Source organism: Gobius niger (assembly GCF_951799975.1).
Source record: "Gobius niger genome assembly, chromosome: 9".
NCBI lineage: Eukaryota > Metazoa > Chordata > Actinopteri > Gobiiformes > Gobiidae > Gobius > Gobius niger.
Genome location: NC_136860.1, coordinates 16951651 through 16972320, shown reverse-complemented (window position 1 = coordinate 16972320; position 20670 = coordinate 16951651). Strand labels below are relative to the sequence as shown.

At 41.8% G+C, this 20670-nt stretch overlaps 1 protein-coding gene across 1 annotated transcript; it reads right to left on the bottom strand.

Moving 5' to 3' along the window:
• Positions 1-1713: 1713 nt before the first annotated feature.
• On the bottom strand, positions 1714-20051 carry LOC306967394 (glutamate decarboxylase 1-like). Its single transcript, XM_079562400.1, has 17 exons — positions 19489-20051; positions 18617-18709; positions 17127-17189; positions 15907-16062; positions 14709-14951; positions 14498-14588; positions 9930-10042; positions 8892-9007; positions 8731-8810; positions 8609-8663; positions 7353-7469; positions 7177-7241; positions 5308-5386; positions 5050-5199; positions 4557-4664; positions 4255-4344; positions 1714-3501 (listed from the first exon to the last, which is right to left on the bottom strand). The coding sequence occupies exons 2-17, from the start codon at positions 18690-18692 to the stop codon at positions 3328-3330; spliced, it is 1776 nt and encodes a 591-aa protein (XP_079418526.1). The 5' UTR covers positions 18693-18709; positions 19489-20051; the 3' UTR covers positions 1714-3327.
• Positions 20052-20670: the final 619 nt, after the last annotated feature.

Genomic DNA, 20670 nt, shown 5'->3' with positions numbered 1-20670 from the left:
GGCCATATGTAATTACACTGTGTAATGAACACATAGTACAGTAGGCCTATACACTCTATGAAGTGCACACTGCGTAGCATAGGCGAGGCCAAGGGATTCAAAACCTTTTAGGCAGAATCTCCATGCGAACAATGCTGGACCCACACAGCGAAAACAAACTAGTTACATACATGCCGTCTAGTTTATCTAGTTTAGTAATATGTATATACATAGTATGCTAATGCTATTTGATCTCAATTCACAAATCTATTCAGATTACAATCAAAAAATGGAAGAAAATACACTATAAATTAGGGTTACACTTTTGTCGTGATCCAAAACGTATCACGATATTCAGGGTCCAGTATTGCTATACAAAATATTTCAATGCACGAAGTATTACATTTATAAGATTTCATTACAAACAAACTGCAATATTTAACCCCAAATGAATTAAATACAAATGATAGTCTGAACGCAAATGGAAGTTTGGCTCTTGTTTAAACCAATCTGCATTTAACAACGTGAAAGTAAAAAACATTTGTTTATTTTTCTAGAACTTAGTTGAGCATCAAAAGTATCGCGATACACAGTTTCCGATACGATACACGTATCACAACAAGTATTGCGATGAATTGCAAAACCACATTTTGTCCAAGCCCTACTATAAATATTTTTCTTTTTTATATCTTGATGAAAAGAGAAAAAGTCCGCACAACTAAGTAGCTCCCAGAAAAAGTATTTATTACTTACACCACATGTAACGTTTTTTCTGGGAGCTACTTAGTTGTGCGGACTTTTTCTCTTTTTCATCTTCATAGTCGACTTTGCTCCTGCACACTATTTAGATTGGATGTGCGTGTTTTTCCTTTTAAACGCTATTATCTTTTTTATATCTTGACATCATCTCGGAACCTCCAGCCCAGTGCTCGCGACCCTCACTTTGGGAACCACTAGACTGGGCCAGTGACGTGCTTTAATTCACCTGGTTTGGTGCAACATTCAGCAAACTCTGAATAGAGGGTCTACTGAAGGCATAGTGCTGGTTTTACAGAGTGACTTACTTCAGGAGGCTATTAGGCCACACATTGAGACCTAGCAGACTGTGACACCCCATAAGAGTAAAAGGCCTGTTCTCATTTGCATTTCATCATGGGCCGACTCTCCAGCACCTGCTTCCCAAATTAGCCATGTCATTACGTTTTGGCACATTTAACCTTCCCTGATAATGCGGCACTTAGCGCCGCAAACAAAAAAGACCATCCTCGGAGCGTTTTATTTAGAGCGGGACATTACTGCCACGGTTCCTCCTTTAATCCTGCCTTCCCTGGAACTTCACAAAGCGGCTCCAACACCAGGTCTGTAATGATCGCTGCAATGAACCATGAAACAAAGAATCGGGCTGGCTGGTGGAGGATGGGAGAGAGAGAGAGAGAGAGCGTGTGCCCCTCCACTGCTGTGTCGAAATAAAAGGCAGCCAGGCACAGCACTGAAATAGGCTTCTTGGAAAAAATGTTAAGAGAGCACAGTCTAATGCGTTTTATGATAAATATCTGGAAAGTGTGAGTAATGACAGGAGTGAAGGAATTGGCATGGGGAGCGGGGCTTGTGAAATCTCAGCTGTGAGATGATCAGCCAATAAAAAGTCCCCACGGTGCTATTAATCTGAGCAGCGACGGATGGGAGCAAGGTACAAAACTGAAAAGGGACAAATTAGAGACGGACATGACAGCGGTCGGTCATTACTGATTTATTCTTATGTCACATATAGTCTTAATATATACATTAAATTTGCATATATTTGGGTACGTAGAGAGCATATTCCCTTCGCAGCCTGCAGTTTGATGCACTGAGCCATCTGACAGTGACAAATTCACTCGGAAAGTCTTCAGACCTTCTCCTCTGAGATACTCTCACCTCTACATACATGTATAATATTACACAAAACAGTATTTTACACAAATCCTACAATTCTGGATTTTACATTAATATTCTAAATAAATAAATCAGCGTAAAGTGCCTACAACAGATTTGATCCCATTAATTCAGGAATGTAAGATTATTCAGTAGTTCACACTGTGTAATTACGTATTTCATAAATCCTCTAAATATAGTCTTCATGTAACAGAAGTGTTTCACTGCTGAGTGTAAGACAAACAAGACTTTGCATATTATCCGTGGACTCCACTGAACACACCACAATAGTGACAATCATTCGTCTGCAGATCGTGTCCGCCCAGCTTGTGGTTTATAGCGTTGTGCTTTGCGTTTGCATCTGTCACTTCTCTACATTCAGTCGTGAATTACAATAACATTGCACAGTTTTACATTGCACAAAAAGATGGCGACATAAACATCAATGTAACATCATTTTCTTTGGCTCACAAGACACTCAAAGATGTGATTTACATCCTGTCTGGAAAAGAATAGAGGTAACCTATTCATAATTATAGTCTCTGTAGGGCAGTCGTCTACAGTGGTTCCCATTAACCTTTATTCTTTGAAGCTCCCTCCTTTAAATGGAGACAGACCACCCAACCCCCCCCCCAGTCCAACACATGGGCCCCACATCTGCCTCACGAGACAAGAATAATGTATTATAGTATTTACTTTAGACAAATAAAAGCTTTTTTTTTTTTTTTACCTGTTGTGTACCCCTTTTCCAATCTTGTGTGTTGGATACTCATCTCCCAGGGCGTCCTCCCAACAAGGACCCACCAATTATCGATTTACTTTAACTATATATGATTTATCTTACTGTAAAACGAGAACATATTTGGCACAAAGGCGATGTGACGATACGATGGCATACACACATGTCTACACAAAAAATCTCTCAAAACACAGCAATCTAAGGACTCCTAATGACAGTCCTGTAGACTATTTCCACAGATGGGAAATCAAAGAGAACCTGGTTATGATGCGCTGCTGCATTTGAGTATCATAGGACAACACAGGCACCAAAAATCACAACAACACAAGTGAATAAGCCGTGTCCTACGCTCACTTCTCTGCTCAGTGCTCTGTACACGAGGTTCTTCTAAACTATCAAGTACAACAGTAACATTAGTTTGTCTACCACTGATGAGAGAGTCATCCAAGTGCTCTGCTATGCCACAAATACATGTACATAACGACACACTAATATGAGCACAATGCTATGTATTTTCATCTCCACATTTGGCACTAATACCTCTGTGCTTTTTAATGTAGTTTTCTTGTGCGCAAAGAGTAGAGGTGTGCTCTGACAGAGACAAGAGAACAGACTGTTGTGCATTACATGTTGGTCAGTTGAACATCGCTGGGACCATAGAAACACCGAGGCCATAATGTTAAACAATGCGATTTTTAAAGGTCGTGTCCCATGCGCTCGATCTCCTGGGTGAGAAAGTCGATGTCTGACCTGGTGGCCGCGTGGTTGGAGATGACCATGCGGAAGAAGTTGACCTTGTCTCCCTGCGGCTGATAACCCACCATCGTGGTCCCGGACTCCATCATCATGGCTTTGATCTTTGGGGCCACCTGAGGAGACACGGACACGGCCTCACAACACTACAGCAATTTGAATAGATGCATTTGACTATAAAAAAAAAAAAAAAAGCTAAATTGTGTTTTGCGTCACATTCTGTTCCGTTGTGCTACAAATAGATAGATGTCATTGTCTCCAGTTCGACTCTACCCAAATCTAAAAGCTTCTCGACCGGAGAGTAACGGGTGCAATGCCTCAGCTGAAAGGAAACTGTATTATTGTGGCTTTTCTGGCATGTTTTTGTCGCTCTTTTGTTGCTGCTCTGTCACCTTTCTATTTTGTTACTGTTGCTTTGCCATCACATTTTCATCCTCGTTTTCGCCGCTATTTTGACGCTCTTTTCAAGATGCTTTCAGATTTAGGTAGAAAACTTGCTCGGTTAAGAGGTTGACCTAAATAGATAAACTGGGAACTAAAGGGAGACATGGTCAAAACATGTTCTTATGTGATATGAGATAACATTTGACTTTACTGTACTTGTCAAAGTGGGCTAGAAACAGTCCAATCCAGTCAGTATTCAGTAGTAAGATCAATAATACTGCCCAGTTACCCAATTACGTACCATGCTTTGGGCAGTATTGTTCAATGCTTTTCACTCTTTTCTGTTTTTATACTGAAAAAACAGTCCAATATGGTCCAACAGACCTTTCATAAGCTCCCAGCTAAGATCACAACTAACACTATTACAAGCTGAAGTGCGTAAGGTTAGAGACACTGGCCTTTTGAACACACAGACGTAATATTACCTTGTGCAGTCTCTCCCTCTTCTCCTCTCCTTCAGGTAAGCCGCGCAGACTGGGAGGGTAGTACCAGAAGCAGACGTTTGTGTGCTGCGGCTGATAAGAGGAAATTGGAACAACATTGGTAATGAGTGCAGATAAAACGCCTCTTCTGTAATTTCAGCTTTAGTTGTCGCCATGTCAGCGGAGCCAAATAACCCGATCAATCCTACAAACGTCCACACACACACAGGCTAATGCGCGGACACACGGCACCGGTGGAGACTTTCTCTTTTGTGATGTGTCCTGTTTAATATTTATGGCCTTACCTCTGCATCGTACACCATCTTGTAGCCTTCTCTATTTTTTATTTTATTGTAGAGGTACATGGACAGATCCAGGCACTTGTCGATATGATGCTCAAACCCAACGGTTCCCTGTAGGAGAGGAAGGAATAATACAGGTGACAGTGGGTACACTAGTCATACTCGTACACCTATACTGTATTGGTGTTATTATGTTGAAGTCTGAAAATGTTCTTCAAAAATCTACACCCAGGCTTATATGAAGGCTGTACCTTTCTGCATCATGTACAATTTATGGAATTTACCAAAATGCTTAAAAACAGCACATCTTTAGACCAAGTGTTGGCCTAAAGTTGTGTAGGGTTTAAGTACATATCATCAGCCACCAGTGGTTCTCAGACCTTTCACACCAACTAACCAACTAACCAACTAAACCTGGTCTGAAAAGGGCCTAAATTGGACTTCTAAATTATATCTAATAAATGATATCTTAACGATATATGGCTGTAGCATATACCTTTGCCTTCCACATGAGCCAGAACTTGAAGATATCAACATGGCGTCCGCACTGGATGGCTTTGTCCCCGGTGTCGTAGGTGACGTCATAGTGTTTGTCTGGTTGGAAGAGGTAGCCGGCGCACAAGGAGTTGCAGCCCTGCAGAAGTCCCTGTATCAGACAGAGTAATCACGCGCGCCAGAGAGAGAGAAGGGAGGTTAGAACATGGTGCCACTTGTACAATATTGAAGTGCGCAGCTGAAGAGAGCGATGCCTCACCCTCTCTCGGACCAGAATGGCAGAGCACTGCAGTGGCACTCCCATCATCTTGTGAGGGTTCCAGGTGACAGAGTTAGCCCTATACAAATAACAATATATATTTATTTGAGTAAGGTTAAAGGTGTATTTAGCATGTTTTGGCTTTAGTGCATCAATGGAAATGTGATCTCCAATAAATTGGTTAGTGTTAGAGTAGAATCATTTATAAACTAATGTGGAGAGTCCAAAATGTTCATGAACACCGAACCAGGTAAATAAAACCCATTCCTTATGTTTACGATCTTGATCTTGGTTTTGTCCGTATTTTCATACTAAGATATTATATATAAAAAAAAAAAAAACTCTTCCTCACCCTCCGCGGGCAGTCTCTTTCTCCTCCTGCTCGGGTCCTCTACCAGAGGCCTGGGAGCTTGAGGGTTCTGCGCAGTATCTTTGCTGTTCCTAGAACTGCACTTTTCTGGACCGAGATGTCTGATGTATTTCCTGGGATCTGCTGGAGCCACTCCTCCAGTTTGGGGGTCACTGCCCCGAGTGCCCCAACGACCACGGGCACCACTGATGCCTTCACCCTCCAGGTTTTCTCCAGCTCTTCTCTGAGCCCCTGGTATTTCTCTAGTTTCTCATGTTCCTTTTTCCTGATGTTGAAGTCGCTTGGTATTGCTATGTCGACCACGATGGCTTTCCTCTGCTCTTTGTCCACCACCACAATGTCCGGTTGGTTCGCCATTACCATTTTGTCTGTCTGTATCTGGAAGTCCCACAGGATCTTGGCTCGGTCGTTCTCCACCACCTTTGGAGGTGTTTCCCACTTTGACCTTGGGGTTTCCAGCCCATATTCTGCACAGATGTTCCTGTACACTATACCAGCCACTTGGTTATGGCGCTCCATGTAAGCTTTCCCTGCCTGCATCTTACACCCTGCAGTTATGTGCTGGATTGTCTCATTGGCCTCTTTGCACAATCTACACCTGGGGTCTTGTCTGGTGTGGTAGATCTGGGCCTCTATTGCTCTGGTGCTCAAGGCCTGCTCCTGTGCAGCCATGATGAGTGCCTCTGTGCTGTCCTTTAGTCCGGCTCTGTCTAGCCATTGGTAGGATTTCTGTATATCCGCCACTTCAGTTATGTTTCGGTGGTACATGCCGTGTAGGGGCTTGTCCTCCCATGACGGGACCTCCAGCACCTCATCTTCTGTTCCCCATTGTCTGAGACATTCACTGAGCACGTCATCTGTCGGAGCCTTGTCCTTGATGTACTTATGGATCTTGGATGTTTCATCCTGGATAGTGGCTCTCACACTCACTAGTCCTCGGCCTCCTTCCTTACGGCTAGCGTATATATATATATATATATATATATATATGTATATATATTCAGAGGACAGCTACAGTATGATCTGTTGTCTGTCCTTTAAGAGTCAAACGTTTATTATTTCTATGTCTATTTCCTTAAGTGGTACAGGTTATAACAAATGAGTTATTGACCCCACATACCTCAAATACTTAATACAAAAACTCAAATACTACTGGATTGGTGCTGCATTTAAAGACCCATCTCTAAACTTTGTTGGGACACTCCCAGCTTTGACTACCAGTGGCCCTCAAAATGTGTATTAGGAGCCCTTTTGTTATTGCTGGACTGTTTGTTTATGTTCCACGTTGTATGATTGTATATTTGCTCCTGTGCACACGGTATCATTAATCTTTATGCATCCCAGTCATGTGTCTAATTTGAATCAGACTCTTGTACTAGATCCCTTTTTCATTTTGAAGATTTGTGAAATCGACCAAAGAACCGAGCACACTTTTCCATCAATCACATTGTGTGCCTGTTAACATGTAATTTAGGGAATCGTGTGTTGCGTTTTAGCACCTTTCCACTCCATTGAGCTTGTGCCTGTGTTTCCTGGACATCAGCAGACTTCCTCCCCACGCTCCCTGCACAGACAGCATGTTTCCTCCATGAAAGGCTCAAATAAAACAGACAAGTTTACACCCACATAACTGCCTATGTTTTGTGGACAGATTGTTAAAAAAAAAAGTACTTACATCGACGTGAAGCCAGATGTTGTACTTTTCACAGATGTCAGCAATTTCATTGATGGGGTCGAAGGCTCCGTAGACTGTGGTTCCGGCCGTGGCATTGACGTACAAGGGAACATAGCCCTGCCAGAGAGAAGTATTGTTTTAAGATACTTGTGCTGCTTGGTTACTGCATATGGTGGACATAATATTGCATTCATCAGGGAAGTTGCTCTAATAAGAATTCAAAAGCGCCGTCAGTCTACTCCAAGGCAGCTGTGGCTCCTACTTAAAGCGAATTTTTGGGCATCTGGAAAAAGCGCTATATGAGTGTAATGCATTATAATGATCATAATAAGAATCATCTTTAAAGGTAGGATATGCAGCATGCACCATCGAAATCACAGGAATGTTACTGGACCTGTTTAAATCGAACGTTCTGTCTATAAACAAGTTAATGGAGGAGCCATTTCCTATGCAAAAGTATGACTAGGTACATGGCATTGATACAATATACTGTATGTGGTTTCTCTATCATTAACATACTATATGATGTTGTGCTGGGTCTATTGGATGTGTATCCAACCCACAAAAAGCAGAAACTTGACTCAAATATGATTTAGCTCAGAGGATAGTTTTCTTATACGCTAAATCTTAACTAAAATAATATCTAAAAAGATCTGTACCTTCATTCATGATTTCTAACTAGGCTTCGACCTCACCAAACGTGGTCGGGTTGACAACAGCTAAAAACATCCTTTGCAATGCTTGATGGCTAAATGGAAAAATACATTGAGAACTTTGAAGGCTAACGACTAGGATCAAACGCTGCTTCTCCTTTGCACTTTTTAGTTTGAAACTACTGTAATCTTGAGGGGCAGACACAATCACAATGTTTTTTCTGCCTCGCTCATTTTATCTGTAGGAACTGGCAACAAGGTGGTGGGGCTCATTCTGCTTTCTGGTACAGTGTGCTTTCATTTGCAAATCAACATTATAACTACCAATCCACTCAGGATCGGAAGTGCACTTCGTATCGGGGGCCACAGATAAGCCTAGAGGCGAAGTTTATGAAAAAAAATCCTGCATGCCTTACCTTTAGTAAAGCAAGTATGTGTGAATGAATGTGGACATGTCAAGACACAGAGAAAAGATTACTAGCTTTAGTTAAGTGGAGACCGGCTTTTTGTGAGATTCATTCATGTGTCAAAATGACTATGGATTTGAAGAGCAGTTTATTTTCAACAGATGTTACCCTGATCTTTATTATGGTTATCATTTACCTTTTGTTTGGCTGCTATTACTTTTGCCTCCAAGTCAGCAGGGATGACTCTTCCTCTATGAAATAAAATGATTTCATATATTATCACATTTTCGAAGCCTGTAGGTACAACATTTTAAATACCTCTCATCTGTGCTTAACAGTATGACATTCTCTGTCCCGAACCCCAAAGCAGCACTGGCTTTCTTGATGGAGTAGTGGCTCTGTAAAAAACAAAGGTGTAACAGATGAAGTTGAAGTTTGTTCATTGTGTTTTATTATAAAACATGTTTCTATCCACTGACATGCTCTGAGGTGAACAGGACCAGTCTGGGCGCCACTGACATCCCTTTGGTTTTCACTTCTGGAAAGAACTTGTACCGGGCCACCATCACACTGTACATGTTGGAGATTGCACCACCTGCACGTTCATCAATTAAAAAGGTACAGATTACTGTCCATTTAAACTGTCACCTTTCACCTAAGACATAGAGTGATGTCATCCCCTCATTGCTGAGTTTGGTGTTAAGCACAGAATGTTTTAGTAACGCTTCATATATTAAGGGTACATGAATTAATGCATTTTTCATCATGACTTTATGCATGACTTCATCATGTATTAACATGGGTTTTCATGAATAAATACAAATGAATGAACACAATTAATTAAGGCAATGAACTCATTGATGATCATGAGTAATTTATCGTGATTATGATGAATTCTGTGCAGAAGAAACAGACAGGACCAAACTTTGCATACACCTGCAAAATCAAACTTGTTCATCGTGAGTTTGTGAGGTGAATGTACCCCTTGAACTAAAGCGCTGCATCTATTATTCTTTTTGAGCAGAATTCTCAAATATGTCACTTTGAAATGTTTAGTGAAATATGCAGCGTAGTTACTCACCTTTAAAGCATCACATTTATTTAGTTTGTAATTGTGTTTTAGAAATTTGTAATTAAAACACTTTTGATAGGGCAGAGCAATGTTGTAGTTGTATATTTTTGTTAAGTTATCAAAGCTCCAACGCTTTGATAATTTGCTGTAAGTCTCGTCTGTTTCTTCTTATTCATCATAGTTAGGAATAATTTCTTATAATCATTAATGAGTTCACTGCCGGCTAATTCATGAGTAATTCATGAGTGATCACGTTAATTCATGATGTATTCATGCATGAATTCATCATGAACTATGCATTATATTTTTGACTGTAAACTTTGTCGCCTTGGCCAAAAAAATGAAATGGTCTCCTCTAGAGTTTTCAGATAAAGTCTAGAGAGTTGTTTGTTTGTTTTTTATCACATAGAGTTTGACAATAGATACAACATGTGTGAGACCTTACCAGGAGAGAATATCCCATCACCCTCTCCGTCCCTCCAGCCCACAATCTCCATCATCTTCTTCAGGGTCAGCTGCTCCATCAGGACAAACACGGGAGCAATCTCATAGGTAAACCTGAAACAAGTCAAGTCAAATTACGAGTGATTAGCGAAATTAGAAGGTTATTGCCAAAGCAGATAATCAGTGAAATCAAGCTTTGCCTAAAAGTGGTGAAGAAATATGACAATCTATGCACAAAGTTATTCCAAGTGCTTCACAGGACGAGATATACGGCAAATACATAATCAGGATGTTGAATCAAAAGGAAAGAAAAGGTAAAACTGTTTCTATTCTACATATTGTTGTACATTCCACAGAGCAAACAATAGACCTGTATTATTTCAAACCTGGCTGAGCAGCACTTTCCCTCACATCAGAGCCTTGGTTCATTCACACTCCAGTGGCACCAAACCCCATTGCAACAAAAACTGACCTTTTGCAGTGAAATGACACAGAAAATGTCTGCACAGTCTAGAAATCATTAATCCAGAGTCATCGCATCGATGAAAAATACTGTATTTTTGCAAAGCATTACGGAGATCGTTAACCGCGTCATTCTTCGCTTCAGCGGTAATCACTGCAGCAAACAGCAAAATAGAAATATTGCATTGCAGGTCATAATTGTTCCAAAAGTGATGAATATAAAGTCTGGGAGTTTAATTTTCTTTGGTAAATGACTTTTCTGAATCATCAGCACCCTGACAAAGCGCAGCCGAGAGAAGAGCACAGTGGAGTGGGACTGCGTGCCGACAGCCTCATCCATCTTCTGTCCAATGCGCTCATCATTACACAAGTATCAGTCTATTCATGCACAAAAGTTAGTATATTATTGACCCAGCATTGCGCGCCGCTATGACAATTTGCCTTAAGCGGCTTCCCCCCCCGGACAGGAGATAAAGATAAACAAAGCAGATGTCACCCCGCACTTGCCACTGTTCAAATTTAGCTCGTTCAATCATGCAGGAGCCGTTATGTAAGTGCAGGAGGAGACCGTCGCACTATTAGTGTCAGTCAATATCTGCCAGGGGTTATTAAAGCTGATGGGCTAATTAATGAAAGTCATTTAGACACATGCGAGTATAGCCTCCGCCCTCTGGTTCAGCTCAGTCTGCAGATGCTGCTGCTGCTGCGAGCGGGAGACAGACAGACGAGGTGAGAGGCACACAGGAACAGATTCTTACAGCTTGTAGCATAGTGAGAAACAAAGTCCAACTGTGGTGTAGGATCCCGTTGAGAAGTTTAAGCCATCGTTTTCCTGATTCTCCTGACAGCGGAGGCAAAACAGTGGGTTGGGACACAGGAGTAGATCATTAGGACGTTGTTTCACTTTCTGTTTGATTTGCATAGAAATATTGAATTGCATGTTTCAAATTCTAATGATATACAGATTTGACTTACAAATAACGAATGGATGTCTAGTCGATTGAAAACCGTTGGTGTAGAACCTCTTTCCCCCCTGATTTTGCATGTAATATTCATAACATGCCATAAACTGATTAATAACTAAAAACTGGGAAATGTTCCATTCCCTGCCCAGTTAAACCAAGGAGCCTGCAGGTTTGCTCTGTTGACATTTCTTTGTGAAAATCTGTATCATTTTAGTTGGATTTGAAGGGTTGCTGTCATTGTCTCCAGGTCACAAACTAATAAGTAATAAAGAAAGGTCTTCTGCAATCAGACATTCAGAGTCTCCTGCCTCTCCTTTAAAACTCTGTAGGACTCATCGGAAATCCCAAACAAAATGGTCAAGTACAGTCATTTTAAGATATTTGTGTTTTGGTCTTGATATGTTTCAGTCAGGGATGAACCTCATTTACAACTGTCTAACTCCAGTCACAGGTCAAACACCTGCAGTGGCTGTAAGTGGTCCGTTCTGTAACCTCTCCTTTTGTCTTTCCCTTCCTCTCACCCTGAAGTGCCTTTGCACTTGGCCCTCAAAATTTGCATCTCGACTAACAGCAGGCACATGCTGTACATCTAATCAGTCCACAAATGCAAATCGCGACTGCATTATGTCGTAGGACGAAACTCAAAAGACAATATGAGTCAAACTCCAGTCGTCCAGAAAGCTTTTCTTCACCAGTATCCTTCAAGAGCATGAATAAACATAAGAGCATGAATAAACATATTTATTTCAAATACATTGTTGCCTTTAAAGTGTGTTATGGACACATTTGCAGTTGTAGCAATTATTATTGAGCAACATTATGACTAGAGCGACTGATAGTAAAGTTATAGTTTATGCTATAATAAAAATGATACGATTTGCCCAGTAATTGACAAAATTGATGTGCCCAATTCTTTCCACAGGCTGTGTGTGGCCGTATGCTTTACCTGGCAACACTCTTTTACCTGTGCCCTTGATGAAATAATAATTTAATTTCTTCACCAAGCATGAAACCAACCATCATAACTCACTTTGGGGTCCCGACCCACTGGTTTAGAGCCCCGGCTGTGGCCGATTGCTGTGCATTGATGAGGTTGTTCATACTAAGTGCTTTATTAATTTTGTGCCACTTTAAAGGTCAGCTAAAGGTCAGTCGTGATTATCATAAGAAATGGGCGCCCTGCAGCTAGTAATCCAACCCTCTAATAAGCTTCATAAAACGAAATGTGCCATGTGCAAAAGCCTCTAAATTATCTCCGGCGATGATTCAACAAGTTTTTAGGAGCACAACATGTTTTTACAGGCGCCGCTGATAGATGTGCTGTACCTACACTAAGTCAATTAACTTTTCCCACCTCCCTCGACAAAAGGGAAGCCTTTGTGTGAAGCGGTGCGGCTTGTTCCTATTGTGTACAGATGGTCCCGGGGCAAATGCTCTTTTTTTCATCCTGCTTTGTTGTTATGTCACAGGAACCAGCACTACATGAAACAAAGACACCGTGTAAACTGTGGACGCCAATCGATATGCAATTTAGTTTCCCTGCAGGGCTGAATTATGTGAGCACGGCCGAGCGGGGCGCAGCATTGAGCGGACTGCAGCGGGGGAGCGCCTGGACAAACGTCTTCCTTTGTGGTCCTTTTTGTCTCTGTGATTGACACACGGAGAGGGAGAATAACAGTGTAATTATGTCAGCTATCAACTGCCTTTACAAAGAGGTTAAGCATTCAAGTATTTAAATTTCTTCACAAATGTATTTGTCACTTTCTGACCTGGTTTTCATCTTTTGTCATATTGGCCAAAACAGACTTGGGCCATAATGCATGAGGCTATCAATATGCATAAGCAACTGTGTGGACAAACTAGCCAATATCAGGTTTTCAAGAAGCTGGTTTTGAACACAGGAGCGTCACGAGGAGGTTGTGTATAGTTTTCACTTCTACTTCTGCGCTCGTCTTAGTTTACATTGAAATACTGAATTACACAGTACATTCAAATGATGTCTCCAGACGGTGAATTTGAGTTACAAGTAACTTAATACAGCTCCTACATTTTGATCAAGTCAACTGAGAACTAGTGGACAACAATGTAAGACTGACTGAAAGAAAATTGATAGCTTTGAAATAAATAAAATAAATAGAACGATAGATAATTAAACTTGCAATTGTAAATTAGGAATACAACATTTCTTATAAGGTAATAAAATGTGCATACATAATTGGACTAACTAATCTGTCTGAGTTGTTTTAATCATCATCAAAACTTTATTGCAGACACAAGGTTCAATTTAAGAAGACAAACAAATAAAGGTTTGGAGCAGACAATATTACCAGTGACGCACTGTTAAACCCGATAGCTTGTGGCACTGACTTTGAGTAATGTGATGTAATGATCACTTTTGCTTTACACACCTGGTCATACTAACATGCACTTTAGCAAGACTCAAAGGACCTCTGAATGTTGAAGGGGGTTGAAAACAATGAATTCAGGCGCTAAAACCAGTTCACAACTGATGAGTCAGGACACAGAAATGATGGGAATGTTGCGGAAATGGTTTCTTGATCAAAGCTTCAATCTTTCAAGCATTTTGATACCAGGTATGCTAAAGCGAAGCTAAACTGCAAAATGATGTTCATCATAAATTGAAATGTTACATATGTATGTTTAAATGATACTATTAGAGTTGCAGCTATAACCTGGCAAGAGCCAGATTGATATTACTGATTGGGACGTTCGCATTTGCTGCTGATTGATTCAAGTACACTGCAAATCCATTAGATATTTAGTTTTGTTATGTTAGATGTGTTTGTAAGTATGTAGCAGCAAATCTCATGTTTTTTCGTCATTGTCACATTGTTAATTAGTATTGGCCCAAACCCTCTTCTATTCTACTATCTGTTCTGGACGAACAAACACTGGGAGAATTCAGCTTGCGGGCTCGGTAATTGCAGCTTGTCATGATAGGATGAAACTTGGTCCCGACGCCTCACCAGTTCAGAACCACTGGTTTGAATTTGGCCTTAAACCAAATTTAAGATAGCGCTTATCATTTGTCTATTCTTTAGAAGTTATTAATGAAAGTCCCAGTGAATTTAAAACCCAAAGGCTGTCGTACCATACATGTGCAGCCCGATTGATTACTCACATATTGGTGTTTGCAGTTGACGTGAGCCACTCCCCGGCCACACCCACGATGTCTAACCCAGTGGACAGCTGGTTAAAGAATCTGGGGTGACCTGAGAGAGACACAGGGACCGCACAAAGCGCATTCATAAATCACCGGAGAGAAGCCTAATCTGTAATCACTGCGCTAACACGAGGGTTAATGATTCTTATCGATCAGACGGAGACCGTACCTGTGCGGACGCCGTACTTTAAGGTGTCCCTGCAATCCACCAGGATCTGCTCCAGGGACTCGGGCTGGTCGGACAGTTCCAGATTGAAGCCCTCCATGCCCTCCAGCAGCTGGTGCGGGTGGTGGAAGTCCAGAACCTTGGTGGAGCGGTCAAAAGTCTTCCGGATATAGTTGGTAAGGATGTCCACCACCTCCAACAGGAACTGCATGGTCAGCTCCTCTCCATTTTTGGCAGGCAAGAGATCTGAGAAAAATAAATGTAACTAATATTAAGGCTGCACATGTGAGAAACAATGCAATATTCGAACGGTATTGAATATTGCAATATTATAGAGTATGGAATGGAATGTTACATATTGAACGCGATCTTAGAAATCCGCCATGTTGGGGGTACAAACTAACATTGTCCATAGACAAACATTAGGTTAAAAAAAATATACAGAAAGTGGAGTCATGGAACAACTCCATTAACTGTTTCCTACTGGCCAAAATCATTCAATTTTAACTATAGCTCCTGTAAAGGGACAGTTCATTTCTGATTATACAATGTTCTTGAAACTCAGAAGTCTTAGTTGTTTTAATGAAACAATCCCAAGTGCTATTGCGATGTTTTACTGACCCATTTCAACATAGTACATAAAATGTTGATAATAATTGTGTTTAACAAAAGATGGAAAAATCAAAACAAGGCTAAAATGGAATCTAACTACCTCACTGATTACTTCCTGTGACATGGGTTGAATCGCTTAAAATTGTGATCAATAATTGGGCGATATATTGCAGCCCTAATTTTGCGTTTCCTGTCTTGCTCGTGCCCTCAGGTAAAAAATACCTGAAATTGTAGGCCTGCTGTAAATGTACAAAGTTAGGCAACTTCTCAGTCCTGGAGCAAAACACTTTACCTGAGTCAGCTGGAGATGAGGAAATACAGCATCCCTATTTCCAAACAGATCAAATCAACTGTGTCTCAGGTGATATTTTGATCCTCATGAAAAAATGATGAAGGGAATTGACCATTAAAAAAGTTCATTTAAAATAGCTCTACAAAAAATAAGCCTCTTTTTCATGATTTTATCCTTTATAGGCCGGTATAATTCAGCAAACAATAGGCCTGTTTGACATAACTGAACATCTAAATGATATTTCATTTTAGATGAACCTCTGACATCGTAAAAAGAACATATAGAAACGCTGTTCACCTCTAGCGTACAGGTTGGAGAAGTCCGTCTCCGTGCGTCTGTAGCGCGTCTCTTGGCCGCTGTTATCGCAGGACATCAGGTTCTTGGCGCTGCGCTCTTTGAAGGAGCTCACGATCCGGGACCTCTCCTCCAGACTGTTGTTCTTCTGGAGGAAACCTAAGCGGCGGAGAGGAGAGGAGTCCGCAGACACGTTACGCGTATTCCCGTACATGCTGCCTGGCTGCCTGGAGGCCTATACTGAGCCTGCTAGAACATTTCCCACTTTGCCCTCCTCTCTCTCTCTTTTCTCTTTCACGAGGAAAGCCACCCATCCTGCACTAGTTATGGGCGGAGGGCTCTATGGGAGGGTGAGCCCGGTGACATCAGCACCAAACTCCAGCCAAGCACAAACAAATCACTGTCATGTAGCGGCTGTAAATTCTTTAAGCCCCTCGGCGGTGCGCACTGCACTCCAGTAGGCAGCAAGTAGCAAAAAACAAAACGCCTGCAAGGCACTGGTGATAAATGCGGGCTGTGTGCATCCAGTCAAATAGCTATAGGCCTGGGCTATCTCTAAAATCATATGTTAGAGGAAAAAGTGCAATAGTGTAAAGTGGTTTCGATTTTTAATTCCATGAAAAACAGACGGCACTATTGTCTCAGAAGTACTTGACCACGCACTGTCTGCTCCAAACAGATATTTTGTTATCAGATTGATCTATTTATTTTTGTTGATCTATAAAAACAACACATCACTTTTGGTATTTCAACATTTCCCATCTCCAGGTTCATTAGAGTTTTGAAAGTCGGATTGTCCGAAGAATCATTACTTTTGAGTGTTTTATGCTTCCTTAATATTCAAAGAGAAACAGTTGTGGGTCCATTAATTTCAGGGCAATTATTGCCTTAATGACGGGAGAAGGACACATGGTCTTGATAGGACGGTGCGCTTCGGTGGAGCATGACATTCATGTGATGTCATCATGTCACCCTCCCATTGGAGCGTTCAAATACACCCAAAATAAGCATCTTTATGACATAGACATTTGACATAGAGACATATAGATTTATTTATTTATTTAAACTTAAACTAATTAAATATAACTAACTGGGCCTTTTGGCATTCATATTATTTCAGCATTTATACACTATTACATGCAATTCACCCTCAAGAAAGAAATGTCTGCTCCTGGCAATAGCCTATCCGTGCAAAGGAATAGAATGCAATAATATGCATCTACCACATATCTTCATCCCCAGTTTTCGCGTGCATCCATGGGCAACACCGCACCATGCGTCATAACCTGAAATAATGGGAAATAGAACGAAAAGGGGTCCACAAAGCAAGACAAAAGCCATTAGGAGTCACATTTCAATCAGACGAGTTAATAAGAGAAAATTGAGCTGTATGAGGTGGACAAATGCTGATGGTGTGATGGGTGAAAAATATAACGGAGCACAGGGGATTATTTCAACAAGGCGCCCCCCAAGGCCCAGTCTGGATTAGCCTATTTCCACTGTACTGTCACTGCCCATGACCTATAGCAAGGACCCAAATTAATTATCCGTTTACAGACACGCCACTGTAAGGTCCTAATTGGCTGAAAAGATGCTGGTTTCAAACGCACGCATCTCGTGCGTCTGGCCGCTGACAGATAGAGAATGGGCGCCTTATCGCGGTCTCCCAGCCACACAGAAAAACCCACACAAGGGACGAGGAATCCGACAAAAGCTGCAATTTAGGGGTAGCATGGGGTGGGAGGGCAAATACAAGAGGGGGAGGAGGGGCAGTCCCAGTCCCACATCCCAATTTAACCCTCGCTCCGGATCATTAGATAAATCATTGGCCTGCTCAGCTCATTGGACGCACTTCAGTGAGAATTTTTATGGATTTCAGATGGACCAAGAGATCGCCCATAGTCCGAAAAATGTAGACAATGTTTGAGTACAACCTTAGAAAAAAACCCCTGTTAATTTCACTTGCAAAACCACAATTACGCACATGACGCACGAGCTCTCCAAATGTACTGTAGAACCACTTCTATTCAGTATTTCTATGAGAGCAGACGCAGAGGCTTATTTTTACCATCTTGGTGACAATGAGAGGGCAGTGAAAGCTGCAGGCTTTTTACAGTCCTCCTCCTCCTCCTCGAAGGCAGCACAACGCCTAAGTGTGCCATTAGGAGCAATTTAATGTGGCTGAATCAACAGCCACTTCAGGGGCAATTTGAGTTTTTCCATGCGGGCAATTTATTCAGAGCACATTTGACGAGCGGGAAAGAAATAATTTTTAAAAAGGGGGAAAAAAAGGCTTCCAATGAATAAGTTTAAACATAATAATAATAACAATAATAATAATAATAATAATAATAATAATAATAATAATAATAATAACAATAATATGTATAATAATAATATGTATAATAATCATATGTCTAGTATGTATAATGTTGGAATAGCTTGTCCCGGGGCTCTAGCCTTCCGGGAATGTCAGCAGAGGACACTGGCTGTTGACAAAGCGTCCGTCTGTCACGGTGTAGCCGGAGGTCCGTGGTGAATGAAATGCATCGGTGAAATGTGGCGATGGAAGCGTTCCCCAAATGGCAGCGGGTTTTCTCAGACCCCCGCCAACCTCTACCCCCCCTCCCCTCCCGCGATGGAAATGATTAATGGCGTTGCCCACAAAGTAAATAGCTCACGTGAAATAGCATTTTATCGGTGATGGACCTACTTGTGCCTGGTGGTCGTAAATTAGTCGAGTTGTTGGGATCCGGTTCGCCGCCAGAGGAGGGTGCAGACGCCGCCATCACTTCTCCCCCAGACCCTGTGCCAGCCAAAGTCTTCACCTCAAAAAGCCTTCTCACTTTTTTTTTGGTTTTTTTTTGTTTTGACTTTTTTTTTTCTGTCTCCACTAGGCTGCCCAAAAAGACAAACGAAGCTCACTGATTATTGGCAAACCCCCCGTGGATGCCTATGCAACAGCAATACAGACCTTGGACTGTCAAATGTGCGAATTGAAATATTGTCGCAAGACTTGAAATTATTAAGTGACACAAAAGTCTATGAATTGCACAAAATGGCCGTTGACCAAATACCCATGAACACTTCTCATGGTAATCTCAAAAATAATTGGAGGCGGCTATTATCAGCAAAACATGATTAAGACATTTTTTTTGAAGGTTAGGCCAAATACGTTTGAAATAAGAAACTGAATGAAAGCTGAAAAATTAAACAATTCTCAATTTAATGAGCAAATGGTAATTGGGTTATTGCCTGTCCGCTTGACTTTCAATAAAACGACGTGACCAAACCCAGTTCAAGGTGAAATGGCACTGACCGTGCAGGTTAATGTCTGAAACGCCTAAATACGGCTTGTTTCCTTTTTACGCAGAAATAAGGCGGTCTAATTAACAGGAAACCAGCATTTTAATTTGGCCTGGGGAAAAACAGAAAAACCCCGCTACACAATGATTATTCAAAGCAACTGCAGCCACTCAGACATCCCTTTCAGCAGGCTTATAAAACACCTGTTAGAGCATCTCCAAACGACAATAAAACTATTCGACTCGTTCAAACTGAAATAAACTGTGCCCATATACTCACCCTGTCGCGTGAGCCCGAGTGAACAGGTGCAAACCACAAAACAAAAAAGCAGAAACGAAATGTACACCAAAAAAATTAAGTCATGAAGGACAGGGCGCCGCGCTCTTTGGTACACTCCCCACGATTGGAGACGGTGGAAAAATCCGAACTGAGGTTCCGAGTCTCTCTCCCTTCCGTTAAGTCCAAGACAAGGTGACCCTGCGTGTGCTCAGGCAGGTGTGATGTGGTGACATTTAGCGCGCGCTGTGTCTATTTGGTGTCATTGCGCACCAGTGAGTCACGGTGAGTCGCTCCGGTGCTGGCGCATATTAGTGAATGACGAGAAATAAGACAAACCGTCTGGACGCTGTCTGCTCCGCCACAACTGAATGATCACCCCCCCCTCGGACGGACCCCTAAAACTGTGACTTTTGATAAGGGGATGTTGAATGCAATCACATCCACGCGCTGCTCTGCTCGGAATCCTAATTACGCACAAGGACTTTTAAGTTTTGACGTTGTAAGCAACACATTACGCGCAGGGGAGAGGATCCAAACGGGGTGGGGGTGGTTGCTGGTTTTGTTCTTAGCGGAAAGACAAGAGGCTGGGGTACAAAAACAGCTTAACCACGCACTTCAGCACTTTCATAATTGGCTATATTTATTTCACCCTTTCCACCTCTATTAAGCCACGGCGCCTATATGAATAGAAATCAATACCCGGGACCTGTCAATATAAGTCATAGGCGAACTGCAATTAACATGAACTCTACCACACGCGCGCGCGCGTCGATACCTGTCATAAACATCTCATTCTCGCACACCTACGCAGTGCTGCTTGAGATGTAACCCAGGAGACGCTGACAACAACCTGGAAGGACGGTTCAAGAGCGCCCACCAGGGGGCAGTGATCACCCAAAAATGCCCCCACGATGCCAGGCGCACAAATAGGGCATTCCAGAAATACACCATTCGACGGGGCTAATAATAAGGTGTCCCATTAAGGTGAATTTGTCATTGTAGCACTTGACTGCGGACTGGACACTTTATAACACTGCCAGCCTCCAGCAAAACATGGACCACCCACTTCTCGCCCAGGAGTAGATCGCCGCAATCTGATGAAAAGGTCACCCTGACACTGTTGATAGCGATCGCAGAGTAACAAAAAATAAAAAATAAAAAGGAACCTATGCATTTATAGCG